The 14,080-nt window shown below is 51.2% G+C and overlaps 8 protein-coding genes across 8 annotated transcripts; 5 read left to right on the top strand and 3 right to left on the bottom strand.

Moving 5' to 3' along the window:
• The first annotated feature begins 249 nt into the window (after positions 1-249).
• P153DRAFT_101258 (DNA mismatch repair protein MSH3) lies at positions 250-3,996 on the top strand. Its single transcript, XM_033661858.1, has 2 exons — positions 250-3,674; positions 3,727-3,996. Exons 1-2 carry the CDS (start codon positions 379-381, stop codon positions 3,806-3,808), a joined length of 3,378 nt encoding a protein of 1,125 aa, XP_033528326.1. The 5' UTR covers positions 250-378; the 3' UTR covers positions 3,809-3,996.
• Positions 3,997-4,184: 188 nt separating this feature from the next.
• P153DRAFT_280262 (CobW domain-containing protein) lies at positions 4,185-5,332 on the bottom strand (the record flags this gene model as incomplete). The annotated part of the gene is made up of 2 exons (XM_033663064.1): positions 4,185-5,206; positions 5,284-5,332. The coding sequence occupies 2 exons, from the start codon at positions 5,330-5,332 to the stop codon at positions 4,185-4,187; spliced, it is 1,071 nt and encodes a 356-aa protein (XP_033528325.1).
• A 358-nt stretch (positions 5,333-5,690) lies between these two features.
• P153DRAFT_372462 (uncharacterized protein) lies at positions 5,691-6,160 on the top strand (the record flags this gene model as incomplete). Its single annotated transcript, XM_033669399.1, has 3 exons — positions 5,691-5,889; positions 5,941-5,993; positions 6,047-6,160. 3 exons carry the CDS (start codon positions 5,691-5,693, stop codon positions 6,158-6,160), a joined length of 366 nt encoding a protein of 121 aa, XP_033528324.1.
• Positions 6,161-6,310: 150 nt separating this feature from the next.
• Positions 6,311-7,073, bottom strand: P153DRAFT_281012 (uncharacterized protein; the record flags this gene model as incomplete). Its single annotated transcript, XM_033663115.1, has 2 exons — positions 6,311-6,674; positions 6,727-7,073. 2 exons carry the CDS (start codon positions 7,071-7,073, stop codon positions 6,311-6,313), a joined length of 711 nt encoding a protein of 236 aa, XP_033528323.1.
• Positions 7,074-7,154: 81 nt separating this feature from the next.
• P153DRAFT_101193 (autophagy protein-like protein 5) lies at positions 7,155-8,478 on the top strand. The gene is made up of 3 exons (XM_033661857.1): positions 7,155-7,359; positions 7,411-8,005; positions 8,064-8,478. Exons 1-3 carry the CDS (start codon positions 7,240-7,242, stop codon positions 8,255-8,257), a joined length of 909 nt encoding a protein of 302 aa, XP_033528322.1. The 5' UTR covers positions 7,155-7,239; the 3' UTR covers positions 8,258-8,478.
• Positions 8,479-8,698: 220 nt separating this feature from the next.
• P153DRAFT_381106 (uncharacterized protein) lies at positions 8,699-10,036 on the top strand (the record flags this gene model as incomplete). Its single annotated transcript, XM_033670011.1, has 1 exon — positions 8,699-10,036. One exon carries the CDS (start codon positions 8,699-8,701, stop codon positions 10,034-10,036), a length of 1,338 nt encoding a protein of 445 aa, XP_033528321.1.
• Positions 10,037-10,681: 645 nt separating this feature from the next.
• Positions 10,682-12,283, top strand: P153DRAFT_419752 (NAD(P)-binding protein). Its single transcript, XM_033672206.1, has 3 exons — positions 10,682-11,547; positions 11,599-11,915; positions 11,953-12,283. Exons 1-3 carry the CDS (start codon positions 11,049-11,051, stop codon positions 12,166-12,168), a joined length of 1,032 nt encoding a protein of 343 aa, XP_033528320.1. The 5' UTR covers positions 10,682-11,048; the 3' UTR covers positions 12,169-12,283.
• A 119-nt stretch (positions 12,284-12,402) lies between these two features.
• P153DRAFT_330573 (Pam17-domain-containing protein) lies at positions 12,403-13,659 on the bottom strand. The gene is made up of 2 exons (XM_033665433.1): positions 12,915-13,659; positions 12,403-12,858 (listed from the first exon to the last, which is right to left on the bottom strand). Exons 1-2 carry the CDS (start codon positions 13,437-13,439, stop codon positions 12,676-12,678), a joined length of 708 nt encoding a protein of 235 aa, XP_033528319.1. The 5' UTR covers positions 13,440-13,659; the 3' UTR covers positions 12,403-12,675.
• Between the last annotated feature and the right edge of the window lie 421 nt (positions 13,660-14,080).

Here is a 14,080-nt window from a genome sequence, read left to right as displayed (position 1 = left end):
TGTCGCATGACGACTGATTCGTCACCCTTCGACAGATGGTTAGAGAGCCATGGTAGACTAAGAGGAGGCTCTCGAGGATTTGGTTGCATCGCCCGAGGATCAAGCTTTATTAGTGTACCGGTTGGAGTGTTCTGTGGAGCTTGATGAGACTAGTTGTCGTGCTGCAATTGTGGACTTTGCAAATATACTGTTGTCAATCAGAACGGAAAGCGAAGACGTTGGCATATCATAATTACAATGCGCTTGTTCTAGTAGATTGCCGTGAGTGGACGATGGTAGGGAATGTAACGTGATCGCGTGGTCGCGTCGCGTCGCGTTGGAGTGCCTTTCTCCGCGCTTAACAACCACCTCGCATACCCGAAATCGCAAAGGTGCCCAATGGCTCCGAAAAGCAGCCCGCCGCTCTCCAGCGCGTCTCAGAAGAAGAAGCAACCCACCATATCGAGCTTCTTCACACCTAAGCCGTCGCAAACACCCAAACCAGTCACGAAGCCCGTCGCGCTCACCGTCCCAAAAGACACGCATCAAGGCCCCGACGATGATGACAATGGTGATGATGGCGACGCTATCGCCACATCGCGACTGACCCCAATTCGCAAGCGTGTGATTGACGAAGACGAGGAAGATGACGACATAGGCCGCCCGTCACCATCGAAGCGCGTACGGGTCGAGGAAGGCGAGGCGCCACGGCCGTCACTGGTACAGGCTCCTGCTGCGACGCTCAATGCTGCCAGGCCTTTCAAACTTATCGACAGGACATCAAAGTTCCTCTTCTCTTCGTCACCTCCTGTGCGCGATGAGAACGTAGTGGAAGACGACGACGCACTGGCTACACAAAAGCAGAGGGACAAGCTGCACGAACGCTTCGTCAAGAAATTGGGTCGGCCAGATAGCTTCGCCGAGCTCCGGAGAAAGAACAAGATCATCGCCGGCGAGGGCGACGATGCTGCAGAAGGCGACGAGGACGAGGAAGAGGAAGAAGCCCCGAAGCCTGCCAAGGGAAAGAAGGGTGTTGCGGCCAAGAAGGGAGGCTCCAAGCTGACACCCATGGAAAAGCAGTACCTAGACATCAAGCGCAAACACCTCGATACCGTTATAGTCATGGAGGTTGGCTACAAATTCAAGTTCTTTGGCGAGGACGCACGCATTGCTTCTAAAGAGCTTGGGATTGTGTGCATACCGGGCAAGTTCAGGTACGATGAGCATGTATCGGAAGCCCATCTCGACAAATTTGCGTCTGCGAGCTTCCCTGTGCACCGACTACAAGTTCACGTCAAACGACTCGTCCAAGCAAACCACAAGGTTGGTGTGGTACGCCAGGTCGAGACAGCGGCACTAAAAGCAGCCGGAGACAACAGGAATACACCCTTTGTGCGGAAACTCACAAACCTATACACCAAAGGTACCTACATCGATCATGCTGAGGGGTTGGAGACACCGAGTGGTCCGGGCGCCCAATCCACAGGCTATCTACTATGCATCTCCGAAACGAATGCAAAGGGTTGGGGCACAGACGAGAAGGTACAGGTTGGTCTTGTCGCAGTGCAGCCTGCGACCGGAGACATCATCTACGACGATTTCGAAGACGGCTTTATGCGGAGCGAAATCGAAACGCGTCTGCTTCATATCGCTCCGGCTGAGTTCTTGATTGTCGGGGATCTCTCCAAAGCCACGGAAAAGCTGATACAACATCTGTCAGCCAGCAAAACCAACGTTTTCGGCGACAAGTCACGGGTGGAACGAGTAGAGAAGCCCAAGACGATGGCTGCAGAGGCTTATAGCCATATATCAAACTTCTATGCTGGCAAAATGAAGTCCAATCAAGAAGGCGACTCCGAAAACCAAGGGGCTATCCTAGACAAGGTCCACCAGCTTTCAGAGCATGTCACGATTTGCTTGTCGGCGATGATCACATACCTCAGCGAATATGGACTAGAACACGTCTTCGATCTTACAAAGTACTTCCAACCATTCAGTGCTAGGTCGTATATGCTACTCAACGGCAACACACTATCCAGTCTTGAGATATACCAAAATCAGACAGACTACACATCGAAAGGTAGCTTGTTCTGGACCATGGATAGAACCAAGACACGCTTTGGGCAGCGATTGCTAAGGAAATGGATCGGACGGCCCCTTATCGACAAAGAGAGACTGGAAGAACGCATTGCTGCAGTGGAGGAGCTGAAAGAAGGCGAGAACACCATTCCAGTAGACAAGCTCAAGTTCATGCTCGGAAAGATCAAGACCGATCTAGAGAAAGTTCTGATTCGGATATACTACAAGAAATGTTCGCGGCCGGAGCTCCTGGCTGCTCTTCAAACACTTCATGACATCTCAAGCCAGTACTTGACAGCAAAGACTCCCGAGAAGAGCGGTTTCACCTCGATACTGCTTAGTGAAGCCATCTCGAACGTGCCAAAAGTCTACGAGAGTCTCAGTGGCTTCCTGGAGAAAATCAACGCCAAAGCCGCAAAAGACGACGACAAGTACGCTTTCTTCCGTGAAGATCATGAAGCAGAAGACATTACCGACCTACAACTCCGCATCGCATCCGTAGAAGACGACCTCAATTCCCACAAGAAAGACGCCGGTGCAAAACTCGGAAAGGCAAAGGTAGATTATGTGACCGTAGCCGGTATCGAGTACCTCATTGAGGTCAAGCGTAAGTCGCCTGAGGAGAAGAAGGTACCAGCCTCCTGGCAGCAGGTATCGGCTACAAAAGCCACCCTCCGCTTCCACACGCCAGAAGTAAAACGTATGCTGCAAGAGCGCGACCAGCACAAGGAGAGTCTAGCAGCAGCTTGTGACGCAGCATTCATGCGTCTACTCGATGACATAGCGGCCAAGTACCAAGAACTCCGCGACTGCGTGCATTCACTTGCCACACTCGATGCTCTCCACTCACTCGCCACGCTAGCAAACCAACCCGGCTATGTAAAACCCACTTTCACAGACGACATTGGGATAAACATCACGGGCGGGCGCCACCCTATGGTCGAGCAGCTCCTCCTTGACAGCTACGTGCCGAATGACATCAATCTCTCGCACGAATCGACCCGCGCCTTGCTCATCACAGGACCAAATATGGGCGGTAAATCTTCCTACGTACGCTCTGTCGCACTCATCGCCATCATGGGACAAATCGGCTCCTACGTCCCCGCCACAGAAGCCCGATTAGGCATGCTCGACGCCGTATTTACACGCATGGGCGCGTTCGACAACATGCTTAAGGGCGAGAGCACCTTCATGGTCGAACTCTCCGAAACGAGTGATATTTTGAAATCCGCGACACCGCGCTCGCTTATCATTCTCGATGAACTGGGCCGCGGAACGAGTACATTCGATGGTGTGGCGATTGCTGAGGCAGTGCTCGATTATGTGATCCGTGATCTGCAGAGCTTGACATTGTTCATCACGCACTATCAGCATCTTTCCAAGCTTCAGGGTCGTTTCCCAAACAACGAGCTGAGAAACGTGCACATGTCGTTTGAGAAAACAGATGGTGGGAAAGAAGTAGTGTTTCTGTATGAGGTGGCTGAGGGCACAAGTCTGAGGTCTTATGGGCTGAATGTTGCGAGGTTGGCGAGTGTGCCTGAGAAGGTTATTGGCGTGGCGGGTGTGAAGAGTGCTGAGTTGGAAGCTAGTATGGGCGCTTGTCGCGTGGGCAATCTGTAAGTTCACTCCGGTTGAGTACTTGGAGAGGTGTACTAATTCTTTTAACAGGTCTCGAATCATGAAGGGTCTACTGACAGATGGTGGGGAGGAGAGTCTTGACAAGCTTATTGAGGGCATCGATCAACTATGAGAAGGTGGGTGTGTGGGCTCAAAGCATGTGGAGGATATGTACTGCGGCCTAGCAGCTGTCAGGCGCGTGTTTTCGCGACTTGTATCATATGGTAGTTGTTGGCTTTCTTGATGGGTCATGGAAGTTTTAGGGACAGGGTCCGTTCCAACGCACTGCGAAATTGGGCGACCGAATAGTAGATACTCTCACATTCCACCGTCGTGTTTTCTACTTGAACATACCGAGCCTACGTCAGCAACGGCTGCGTTGACAAGATCGACCCACTTCCATCTTGTCAGCCTTGAACTAAGTAAGACAGCGATGTCTGACGTGAGACATGCATGACGTGCTCTCTTTGTGCGGACTACTATGACAATCATGGGAGATATTTGTACAATCATGATGTCAATTTCTGCACCGTCAACGTCCCTTCCGCAGAGTTATCGAGTGCAATCAACCCACTCGCCTCAATCTGCTTCTTCCACTTATTCGACTCATACTTTGCCGTGATGACAGTCAACCGGAGCTCTGACTCTTCATTTTCGGAAGCAGAGGCGACTCTAGTGAACGTCCAGCGACCGAACGCCCAATTGAGTATATATTTTGATCGACCACTTGGGACTTCTGTGTTGGACGTTGGTGTGGTGTCGGAGGACTTTGGAGGATTGGATGCGTATAGTACGCCTTTTATGCGATAGACCTCGTCCTTGGTTGGTTCTTCTAAGAGTTTGACCAACTTCTCCGTATCTACTCCACCTTTGCCGTCTTTACTCCTCAATGAGACGTTTAAGACCTCAACCTCACTTGAATGCTCGTGGTCATGCTCATGTGCATGCGCGTTTCCCTGTTCCTCGACAGTCTTGGCCAACTTGGCATCGAGTCCAAACACGATATCCTTGTCGACCCAGCCCTTGGTACTTTTGGTTCTTGGAATCTGCGGCTGGACATCCAGGTCCAGGATCGCATCTTCCACGTCTTCCAACCGCCTCTCGCTTACAAGCTCCCACTTGTTCAACACGATCAGGTCGGTGTATCTTGCCTGCAGCTTTGCCGTGTAACTTGTGTCCTCGTAGCCTTTCCAATTCTCGACATCGATGCAGCTCATGACCCCATCGAGCACGTATTTCCCAGTCTCACGACTCAATCGGTTCACCTCCATAGCTAGCGTGGCAGGGAAGGCAGACCCAGATGTCTCGATGACGATGCGATCGGGCTGTACATCGTTGGAGAGAGTCTCGAGCGCGTCGGACAGCTGGCCAACGAGGTTGCAGCATATGCAGCCGTTGAGCAGCTCTTGCACGCCCGAGATGGCTTGTGACGACGCGAGTTGGGAGTCGACCGCAACATCTCCGTACTCGTTCTTGAGGAGCGCGAGTTTGTAGGTTTTGGGGAGCTGAGGGATGAGATTGAGGATGAGTGCTGGGGCTGTTAGTGGGGGTTCCGAGGCTCGGAAGAGACTGTGGAGGGACAGGGGAAGGGACGATGGAGAGACAGACTTGTTTTGCCAGAGCCTAAGAAACCGGTTATGATGGTGATAGGTATCATTGTGACGAGGGTCGTGTTTGAGTGCAATAGCTGACAGCAAGCTTCTGGAGAAGTGGTGGTTCCACCAACTCGGAAAGAATAACGCGACCCTCTTTCCAGTTCAGGGGTCCCCTGTCCATCTACTCGGGATCTAATGACGTAGGCGCGTCGAGAGCTCGAGCAAGGTGGGGCACAACGTCAGGCACATCCCCCGCGGTGAATTAGATCCTGATTCCGTTGACACAGCCTTGCAAGCTTGAAGCCACCAGTCTCTATTTAAACAGCTCCTACCGCCTCGACAGACTAACCATCTTCTTCGACCATCCACCTCACTCGACCTAACATCACCCAACACCAACAAACACACACATCAATCACCATGGATTACCTCAACAAGTTCACTGGTGCCGACAAGAGCTCTCAGGGCCAGGGGTTGTCAAACGAGCAGACCCAGTCCACCGGCTCTTCATCGAGCGGACAGCAGAGTGGAGGCTTCCTGGGCGGCATCGGCGACAAGCTCAACTCTGCCGCCGGCGGTGGTCGCGAGAGTGAGAAGAACGAGGATTACCTCGACAAGGGTATGTCTTCATCCAAACTACTTACCATTCCACTATCCTAACATTACACAGGCGTCGATTTCGTGCAGGAGAAGTTCATGGGCCAAGGTCCTCAGGACAACGAGGTATGTCATCACTCTCGTCTATCCATGGTCGTACAGTTGCTAACGTGTCACAGTCCGCTGTGGAGCAGGCCAAGGATGAGCAGATCAGCGACTTCATTCGAGGACAGTACAAGTCGACGACCGGAAAGGATATCCCTATCAAGGACAAGGAGACTAGGTTCGGTTAGAGTCGATCCTTGGTATCATGTCTGCAACAAGATCAGGAGGATAGAAAATCCACTGGCTATAACGGCTCATGACCCTACGATTATGATAATTATGGAATGACAACATTGTTCATCAAGCCATCCTGGTGCTCTTGACAACTGACTTGCTTTTCACGTCTGATCTCTCTCTTGTTCCAAAGTGTCAACACAGTGCATCAGCAACTTCACCAACTGCGTTTGTATGCTTCCACCAGCAGGCGTCCCCACATGCTTGCCAGCTCCCCAGCCAAACGGCAATACCAACCTGCGTCTACCTTTCCAATCCAATACGACCAACGCATCTAACGGCAGCTTGCCTCCACCGAGGGGGTGCAGTAGTCCTAGCCGTACGAAGTGGTTCTGTAAAGGCGCAACAGCTTGTATCAGCGGAAGCGAAAACGGGGCCGTAGTGGAAAGTGTGTGTGTAGACGGATCGTGGCAGAGAACTAATGCTTGTAGAGATGGCGACAGGGTATAGAGGGATGGTAGTGATTCGCTAATCATTGATTGAGTGGTGCTCGTCGCAACAGAAGATCGAGATGGCTTACCACAGCAGATCATAGTGTAAATGCATGTTTCCCTGCACGCAGATCACGACTATCGACTCGTCTTTTCCGTATCTTCCCCAATTGTCGTGCACTGCCAACATACTCCCCGGCGCAGTAGCAAGCGTCTCGCTGGCCAGTATAGCATCCACATCAATATGCCATGCTTTCTCTATGCCTATCATGTCCAAGTCATCTAGTTCGCATTGTGTTTTGCTTCTTTTCAACGTGTCGCTGAACGTGGGGAGGGCGGGCGACGGTTCGCGCCGTTGCTGTGCATCTTCGTCGTCAGAATCTGGAGCAAGACGCGAGCGTTTGCGGTTCATGATCGCAGGATGTTGGGTTGTCATGTTAATTTACGCGTCTGCACGCGGGGTAGAGGTTCCTACATGGTACTGTGTTGGTAAAGACGCGACGCACGAGCTCAGTTTCTTTGCTGCGCTTCCCCGCGTCGTGCCCCGCCATCGATCCATCTACCGGTAAATAGTCAACCTGCATCTCGATCTCGACTCTCCCATGACTTCTCGCGACGTCACGAGTAAGCTGCGGCAGCGTGTTTGGAATGGGAGCATACCGTTGGAGATACGACTGGACAAAGGCGACTGCAGGACTTATGATGCGTCGGATCCTTATCTGGTGTGTCCATTTTAACGTTCGACATGCGGCCCGCGTATTGACAATTGCTAGATACAATTCCCTCGAATATCATATCTAGGCTTGCTGATCCACAAACTCCATGCATTCTTTTCAAACACCTTGATCTATCCCGACGTCCTGCCTTCCGACGCCTGGTTATCATACGAAGGTGTACCGTTGAAATGGCATTATCCCCTCGGTCTGCTGTATGACCTGTACTCTGGCGCCGAGCCAGCATATCCATCGTCCACCTTCAACCACATGGATCCCTCACCCCTCCCATGGCGCCTTACACTCCACTTCTCCGCATATCCGACTGACCAGCTCGTCAAGCTCGACGACCAAGACAAACACATGCATGATCTCTTCATCCACAGCGTGAAAGAAGCGGATTACTTGCGCACTGGCACGGGAAAGACGGTCATGTTTCTGAGTAAAGAGGATTCGACGCAGCTTTGGGATGGCGTCAAATCGCATGATTTCCAGCTATATAACCCCATCAACCAAAAGCTCCTCAACCCGCAAGGCGCCGCCCTACGACATATACCAGTCCGGTTGTATCTTCCACATGCAGCGAGCGACAACGAGCAAAGCCCAGGGAGTCTGAGGGTCGTGCAAGGTCTAGTGAAGGCGGAAATGGGATCTCGTAAGTTGTTGCAATCTACTTGACCTCATACACGGAAGAGGCTGACGATCGTGGACAGGTCAACCGCAGACTATTGGCACGGCATTGAATCAAATCCTCCCATCTCTTTTCCCAAGTAGACGTAGTGCGCTACTCGCCCAGGCCGTGTTGCATGGTGCTGTCTTACCGTTAAGTGCTGGGGTGGAGGATCTGGTCAGAGCCGCGGCATATTTGGACGGGTGGCTGCATGTTGCTGTGGTGATGATGGGATAGCGAGGGTTTGCTTGGACTGGACCTCTTTAAGTGTGGGTGCCTTCCAACTCCAACCTAGTATCAGTATCCTTGTTTACAACAGTATATACATGGTTGTCGGATAATTCTTGCAAGGCAGGTTCACGCAGTGCGCCTGGCAAGGGCACGACACAAGCATATTCGCGATCGGCTCCGTATCACGTTTGGCAGAGCAATCTACTTAGCTCGTTAGGATGGGTGGCGCAATAGGGTAGCCAGTCAGAGCCAACAGATCGGCAAACGTCTTTCACGAATCGCAACAATGCGCTCTTCTCCAACATTCCTCATTTTCCGATAACACCCAAACAAAGCATCGTTGTTCGACAGTTATCTCATCTCGAACAAAGTCTAATTCAATCAAAAGTTTCTTAAATGCTACACCACGCGCTCTGATGTTCAAGTATTACAAGACCGATCACAACAATGTCTCCCGCCACACCCAAACTCAAGATCCAAACCGCGATACGCCGCTGCGCATTCAAGGTCCCCAGCAACGCCAAGTATCAATGTCAAAAACCCGGTGAACTGATGCAACTCCATTTGAATATCTGGTATTGCAGATTTCATGATCGACATGCAAAAGATCGGTGCCAGGCATTTGCCGAGTGGGAGGGGAGTGGCGCGTACGCGCAGTGTACCGGATTAGCAAAGTTTGTGGACCATAAAACCAAGAAGAAAGTTTGCGGGCAACATTATACGTTGAAGAAGGAGGAGGAGAAAAAAACGAAGAGAAGGGAGGAGGAGAGGCAAAAACAGACGGAAGAAAAGGAACGTATCAATGGGGTGGAAAGAAAGGAGGAGATGGTGACGGAACAGCGACCACTCAAGGTTGCTGAAGAGGAACAGAGTAATGAAGTGGAAGTTGGACAAGTTGATAATACCGAAACAGAAGATGGACTTGCTGAAGTACACAAGACTGAGGTTACTGGAGAAGGAAGGGTCGAGGAGAAGGAGACTCACGAAGATCAAGAGAAAGACATAGAAACTGCTATAGTGGAGCAGGATGAAGATGTGGATACGGAAGAGGAAACCATTAACGAGTTGGAAACCAAAGAGGAGGAAGCCCGCGGGGAAGTCGAAAGTGCAGAGGAAGAAACACCCAAATTTGTCGAGGCGAAAACAATCGAAGACCCAAAAACGAAAGAGGTCGAGACTGTTGAAATTGATGAGGCTATGAATGAAGAGATCGAAGATACCCAAACGGAAGTAGTCGAAGACGCTGGAGTTGCAGATCCCGAGCGCACCAAGACAACAGAGTCTGAGACAAATTCCCACGAAGCCACAACGGAGTTGCAAGAACAGGAGCCGTGTACGTCTTCTGCCACGTCGACGATTCCTCCATCACCTGCACCATCTACCCCGATAACTGAGTCCGCTCCAGTAGTAGGACCACCATTGAAGATACAGACATCCTTCGAAAAACCGACATCTCCTCAAAAGCCAACACTATCTGAAAATCAAACGCTTGTTTCACCTCGTCGGTCCGTGTTTGCGTCAAGACCTCTATCGTTTCTACTCCAGAGCCCGAATGAGGAATCGATTTTCGCTGGGAGCAAACACATCGCGGCGATGTATGAACAATGCAATGTGTGCCTTGAGAAGCATAGTGTAGAGTATATGCGTCAGGTTGAACCATGCAAGCATCGATATCTCCATGCATGTTTGAAGGCTGCGTTTCGAAAGGGAACGTTCCGCAGGTACAATTGTACCAGCTGCGAGGCGTGGATTACGGAAGTGAAGAAAAAGCATGCTGAGACTTGAAGCCCAAGGAAGATAAGAGGAATTAGGCAGTAATATAGTGAGTTTTCATTTTCGACACCAACGTTACTTCTCAAGATAGAGCCGCGATATCTAAATAATCTCCTCTCTGCTCTGGTGCGTCTATCAGACCACCGTTGTTCATATGTTTCAATAGTTTACGGTTCGAACACCCCTACAATGCCGATAGCTCCATCTAATGCGGCACTGGGTCCAGCAACCGCGATCACCGACTGCTCGGGGAGCGTGAACAGCACCGTCTAGTCAGCCAACGTATCGAAATTGGAGAGTGAAAGGTTCTCTGCAATCTGTATTGATCCGAATGCTGGCGAGAGATTCAACGGCTCCTGGCCTAACCTCCCTGTACTCAAGGCGTCGTCGCTGTGGGTTGTCACTACTACCACTTGTGCAAGATTCTCCTCACAATATACTCTGCAAATGCGTCGCTGGTTGGGTTTGCTGGTGTAAGAGCGCGCAAATCGACTGATGCTGCGATCACTGCGATTTGTAAATGCAGGGAAAAGGCCGCCTAATTCAAGCTAATGCACCCCGGCAGAGCGGCCCCTAGCTCTAAGCGAGGGAATCGGATAGGGAAAGCACAAGAACAGGGGTCACCATAGTTTTATAGTTCACGAAACACTACACAAATTGGAAGTATTTGGCTGCCTGCCTGCTTGTGGGAACTCCTGCATGTGTGTCACCGCAACCTGGTGCGGGGAACTTCACTCTTTCCAGACAAACCAACACATTCCTCGACGCCGTGACACCAACGGTGCATGATGGATGAGCACCCTACTGCTGTAGCCCTACTTGCGGTGTGCAAATTCATCGATATTTGTTTGCTTTCGCCTATCGTACGAGTCCCTCAAACATAACTTGCAATGGAATAACCTCTTCTGCAAAACAGAAAAGCTCAGTAGCTCTTTACGCAGAATTATAAGAAGACGTTTCTGCATCTTCATCCGTGTCCTCTTACTGAACTCACCTCCCACTCAGACATACCAAGCATCATACAATGGCTCCTCAAAGACTCCAGATCGCTGTAGCTGGTCTCGGCCGCATGGGCTGGCGACACGCAATCAATATCTTGAACAAGACACCTCGGGCCGATCTCGTCGCTGCCTTCTCCCCAGATGCCAAAGAGCTCGAGAGGGGTAGGAAAGAACTGGAGCCTTATGGTGTTACTCTTTATGACGACTACGACAAGATGCTCCAGCACCCAGGTCTCCAAGCAGTCGTCATTAGCACCGCAACATCAGTCCACGCCGAAGAAGCTATCAAGGCCATGAACAAAAACCTGCACGTCCTGTGCGAGAAGCCTCTGTCGACAAGCGTCAAGGTGTGTCAGGAAGTTGTCGATGTAGCTGCGAGCAAGCCGCACTTGAAGGTCATGTGCGGTTTCTCAAGGCGGTTTGACGACAGCTACCAGGATGTTGCCAAGTACATCAAGGAGGGCAAGATTGGAAGGCCAACCATAATCAGATCCCAGACTTGCGACAAGAACGACCCGTCAGGTGACTAACCCAGATGTCGAACCTGCCAAGCAAAGTTACTAACGTTCCCAGGATTCTTCGTTGCCTACGCTGCATGGTCTGGTGGTGTCTTTGTCGACATGTCCATCCACGACATCGACCTTACGCTGTGGTACTTCGGCTCTAACGTTGTCCCCAAATCCATTTCAGCCTCTGGTGTTGTCGCCGTGCAGGGAGGACTCAAGCAGCACAACGACTACGACAACGCAGTAGGCATCGTCGAGTTCTGGAGCGGTCAGATTGCATACTACTATGCCTCGCGCATGATGCCTCACGGCCAGGAGGACGTCACAGAGGTTATCGGTACAGAAGGCAAGCTATCCGTCAATTTGAACCCGCAGAAGAACTTGGTTTAATTACTACCACGCGAGTGGTATCAGTCGGGAGGTTCCCCATGACTACTGGGGTAGGTTTGAGGGTGGCTTTGTCAAGGAGTCTAATGAGTTCACTGCAGCTTGCTTAGACAGCACACCGCTACCTTTGGAACTCCAGGGCGCTGTCAAGGCAGTACAGATTGGTGTGTGGTTGCAGGAGGCACTGGTCAGTGAAAAGCAGATTACTTTCGACCAGCAAGGTAGGCGAACCCAGCGCGCCAGCTTGTAGACGCCTTGCCACAGTGGGCGTGTGCTTGTAGATTCCCCAAAAAGCAGCTCATCATGGTCATAGTATTGTTTCACCCATAGAATTTAGGACTGTCATGCGTTAGGAACCAATAGATGTGCATCAGATAATCAGTATAAATCTTATGGGACGTCGGAAAGCCTCTGGTCTCTGCGGTTGTGAGTACTCAAGACACGCAATGGAATAAGCAGACAATTAAACTGGCTGAAGTGCGTGGTCTGATTGAGATGGTGTATTGCAGTCCTCTTCTAATGCCAGTGAAGGTCTCATTACGGTTATACAGCGTGAGATGTGGCCGTAATATGAGGCCTGAGAGTGGAGACATCGAGTGTAAGAGCGATGTTAATAAACTTACAGAAAATAAGAAAATGTATGCAACCTGTGCTGCCTGCTCCGAATGCGTCCGCATGCATGATCACTCCTCCAGTCCTCTTTTCGATCCACATGTATCGATATTCCGGGGCCATTCTTCCATTCGTGTTCAAGCTTTTACCTGCTCCCCTTGTACCTGCCCGTCTTGAGGTTGAAGGCGCGTTGGTCCTTCAGCCACCGTCGGTAGCCGGCTACGCTGCCAATCTTCTCGCCGTAGTAGTCTGGGGGAGGGTTGGCCAGCGACGAGGCAGTCGGGTCGACTCGGTGACGCTTGATGCGATTGAAAAAGGCCGAATCTTTCTGTGATGATATCAGCACCTAGAACATGACGCTCATACTCACAGACGTTGGCTTACCCGCCCAAACTCCCCAAGAACACGCCTGTACACCAGATTGAAAACCTGGTTTCCGAATATTGGACCAATGAGCCATCCCACAGCCATCATTCCCAACGTACTCAGCCCCATGACCATCATCGGATCCACATTGCCCAACTGCGCGGAAAGGACCGCATCGTAACCATTGTTGAGCATCGTCGTGAGGCCATAGTACGTCACACCGATTGCGCCTACACCAGAGCAGGCCTGTCCAATTCTCCGGCGCGTGCGGCGGAGAGCGAAAAAGCCGTTCCAGGTGAGTTGTACTTGCGTGCTCGGGGTAGGGCTAGCTGCGGATGGCGACGACGTCGAGGCATTGCGAACAGCCGTCTTGCGGGGGAAGGTAGCTTGCGAGCTGATGGATGACCTCTGCGATTGCTGGAACTTGGTCGGTCGTGTGCATGTCGAGAATGAGGCCGCGATTGTCCCGCATGGAGCAATTGTCGACGGCGGATAACGGGTCGCAAAAGCCCTCGCAGGGCATAAGGCGCTTCTGGCGAGCATCCTGACACGTCTATGGGGACAGGGCGCAGATGTCTTGTGTTGCAGAGAGACCGAGATATTCAATCTGCACAAGTTCGCTTCTTGGCGAGTAGCCGGCGAAAATACCTACTTTGCAGATGCTCTCACACAACGAATCAGGACCAATGTAGAGCAAGTTACTGAGACAATTATACAAGCCAGAACGCGAGTCGTAGAAATTGTCAATTTTGTTCGTACAAGCGTGACAATTCCGATGTGCAATGACCGTTTTGAAAACACGTCATCCAGCCGCCTTGCCGCTTAATCAGCTGCTAGCGTCATGAGTTACGCACCAAAATGTCGAGACATGGAAACAGCATGTCAAAATGCTCTTCCATGTCCAGATATGAGAACTACATACAGACACCAGGGGAGATGGAAGGAACTCGTAACATTTCATGTTCTTGTGAGTGCGTATGTGTTTGTTGATATTGAAACTGAAAACGGGTCTCATGATAACATCTGCTGCGATCACGCCTTGGTTTTAGTTTGCGTCCTCATCTTTGGTAGGTAATGTGGACCGACAATACATGCTCATGGGTTGCGCGTGTGACTGTTGCGCCAAGTGGTGTAGCGAGGGAGCTTATGTATCTATTCGGTAACACATGCAGCCGGTATGCACC

Source organism: Dothidotthia symphoricarpi (genome assembly GCF_010015815.1).
Source record: "Dothidotthia symphoricarpi CBS 119687 unplaced genomic scaffold P153scaffold_2, whole genome shotgun sequence".
Lineage (NCBI taxonomy): Eukaryota > Fungi > Ascomycota > Dothideomycetes > Pleosporales > Dothidotthiaceae > Dothidotthia > Dothidotthia symphoricarpi.
The sequence above is the reverse complement of the archived record's forward strand: the minus strand, read 5'-3'. Positions and strand labels throughout refer to the sequence as shown.

Coding starts and splice junctions, on each gene's coding strand:
- P153DRAFT_101193 (XM_033661857.1), top strand. CDS start 7,240: ATGACTTCTCGCGACGTCACGAGTAAGCTGCGGCAGCGTGTTTGGAAT. Junction 7,360..7,410: donor ATGCGTCGGATCCTTATCTG/GTGTGTCCATTT, acceptor GACAATTGCTAG/ATACAATTCCCTCGAATATC. Junction 8,006..8,063: donor GAAGGCGGAAATGGGATCTC/GTAAGTTGTTGC, acceptor GATCGTGGACAG/GTCAACCGCAGACTATTGGC.
- P153DRAFT_101258 (XM_033661858.1), top strand. CDS start 379: ATGGCTCCGAAAAGCAGCCCGCCGCTCTCCAGCGCGTCTCAGAAGAAG. Junction 3,675..3,726: donor GCTTGTCGCGTGGGCAATCT/GTAAGTTCACTC, acceptor TTCTTTTAACAG/GTCTCGAATCATGAAGGGTC.
- P153DRAFT_330573 (XM_033665433.1), bottom strand. CDS start 13,439: ATGCTCGCCAGAAGCGCCTTATGCCCTGCGAGGGCTTTTGCGACCCGT. Junction 12,859..12,914: donor TTCTTGGGGAGTTTGGGCGG/GTAAGCCAACGT, acceptor ATATCATCACAG/AAAGATTCGGCCTTTTTCAA.
- P153DRAFT_419752 (XM_033672206.1), top strand. CDS start 11,049: ATGGCTCCTCAAAGACTCCAGATCGCTGTAGCTGGTCTCGGCCGCATG. Junction 11,548..11,598: donor CGACAAGAACGACCCGTCAG/GTGACTAACCCA, acceptor TAACGTTCCCAG/GATTCTTCGTTGCCTACGCT. Junction 11,916..11,952: donor TGAACCCGCAGAAGAACTTG/GTTTAATTACTA, acceptor ATCAGTCGGGAG/GTTCCCCATGACTACTGGGG.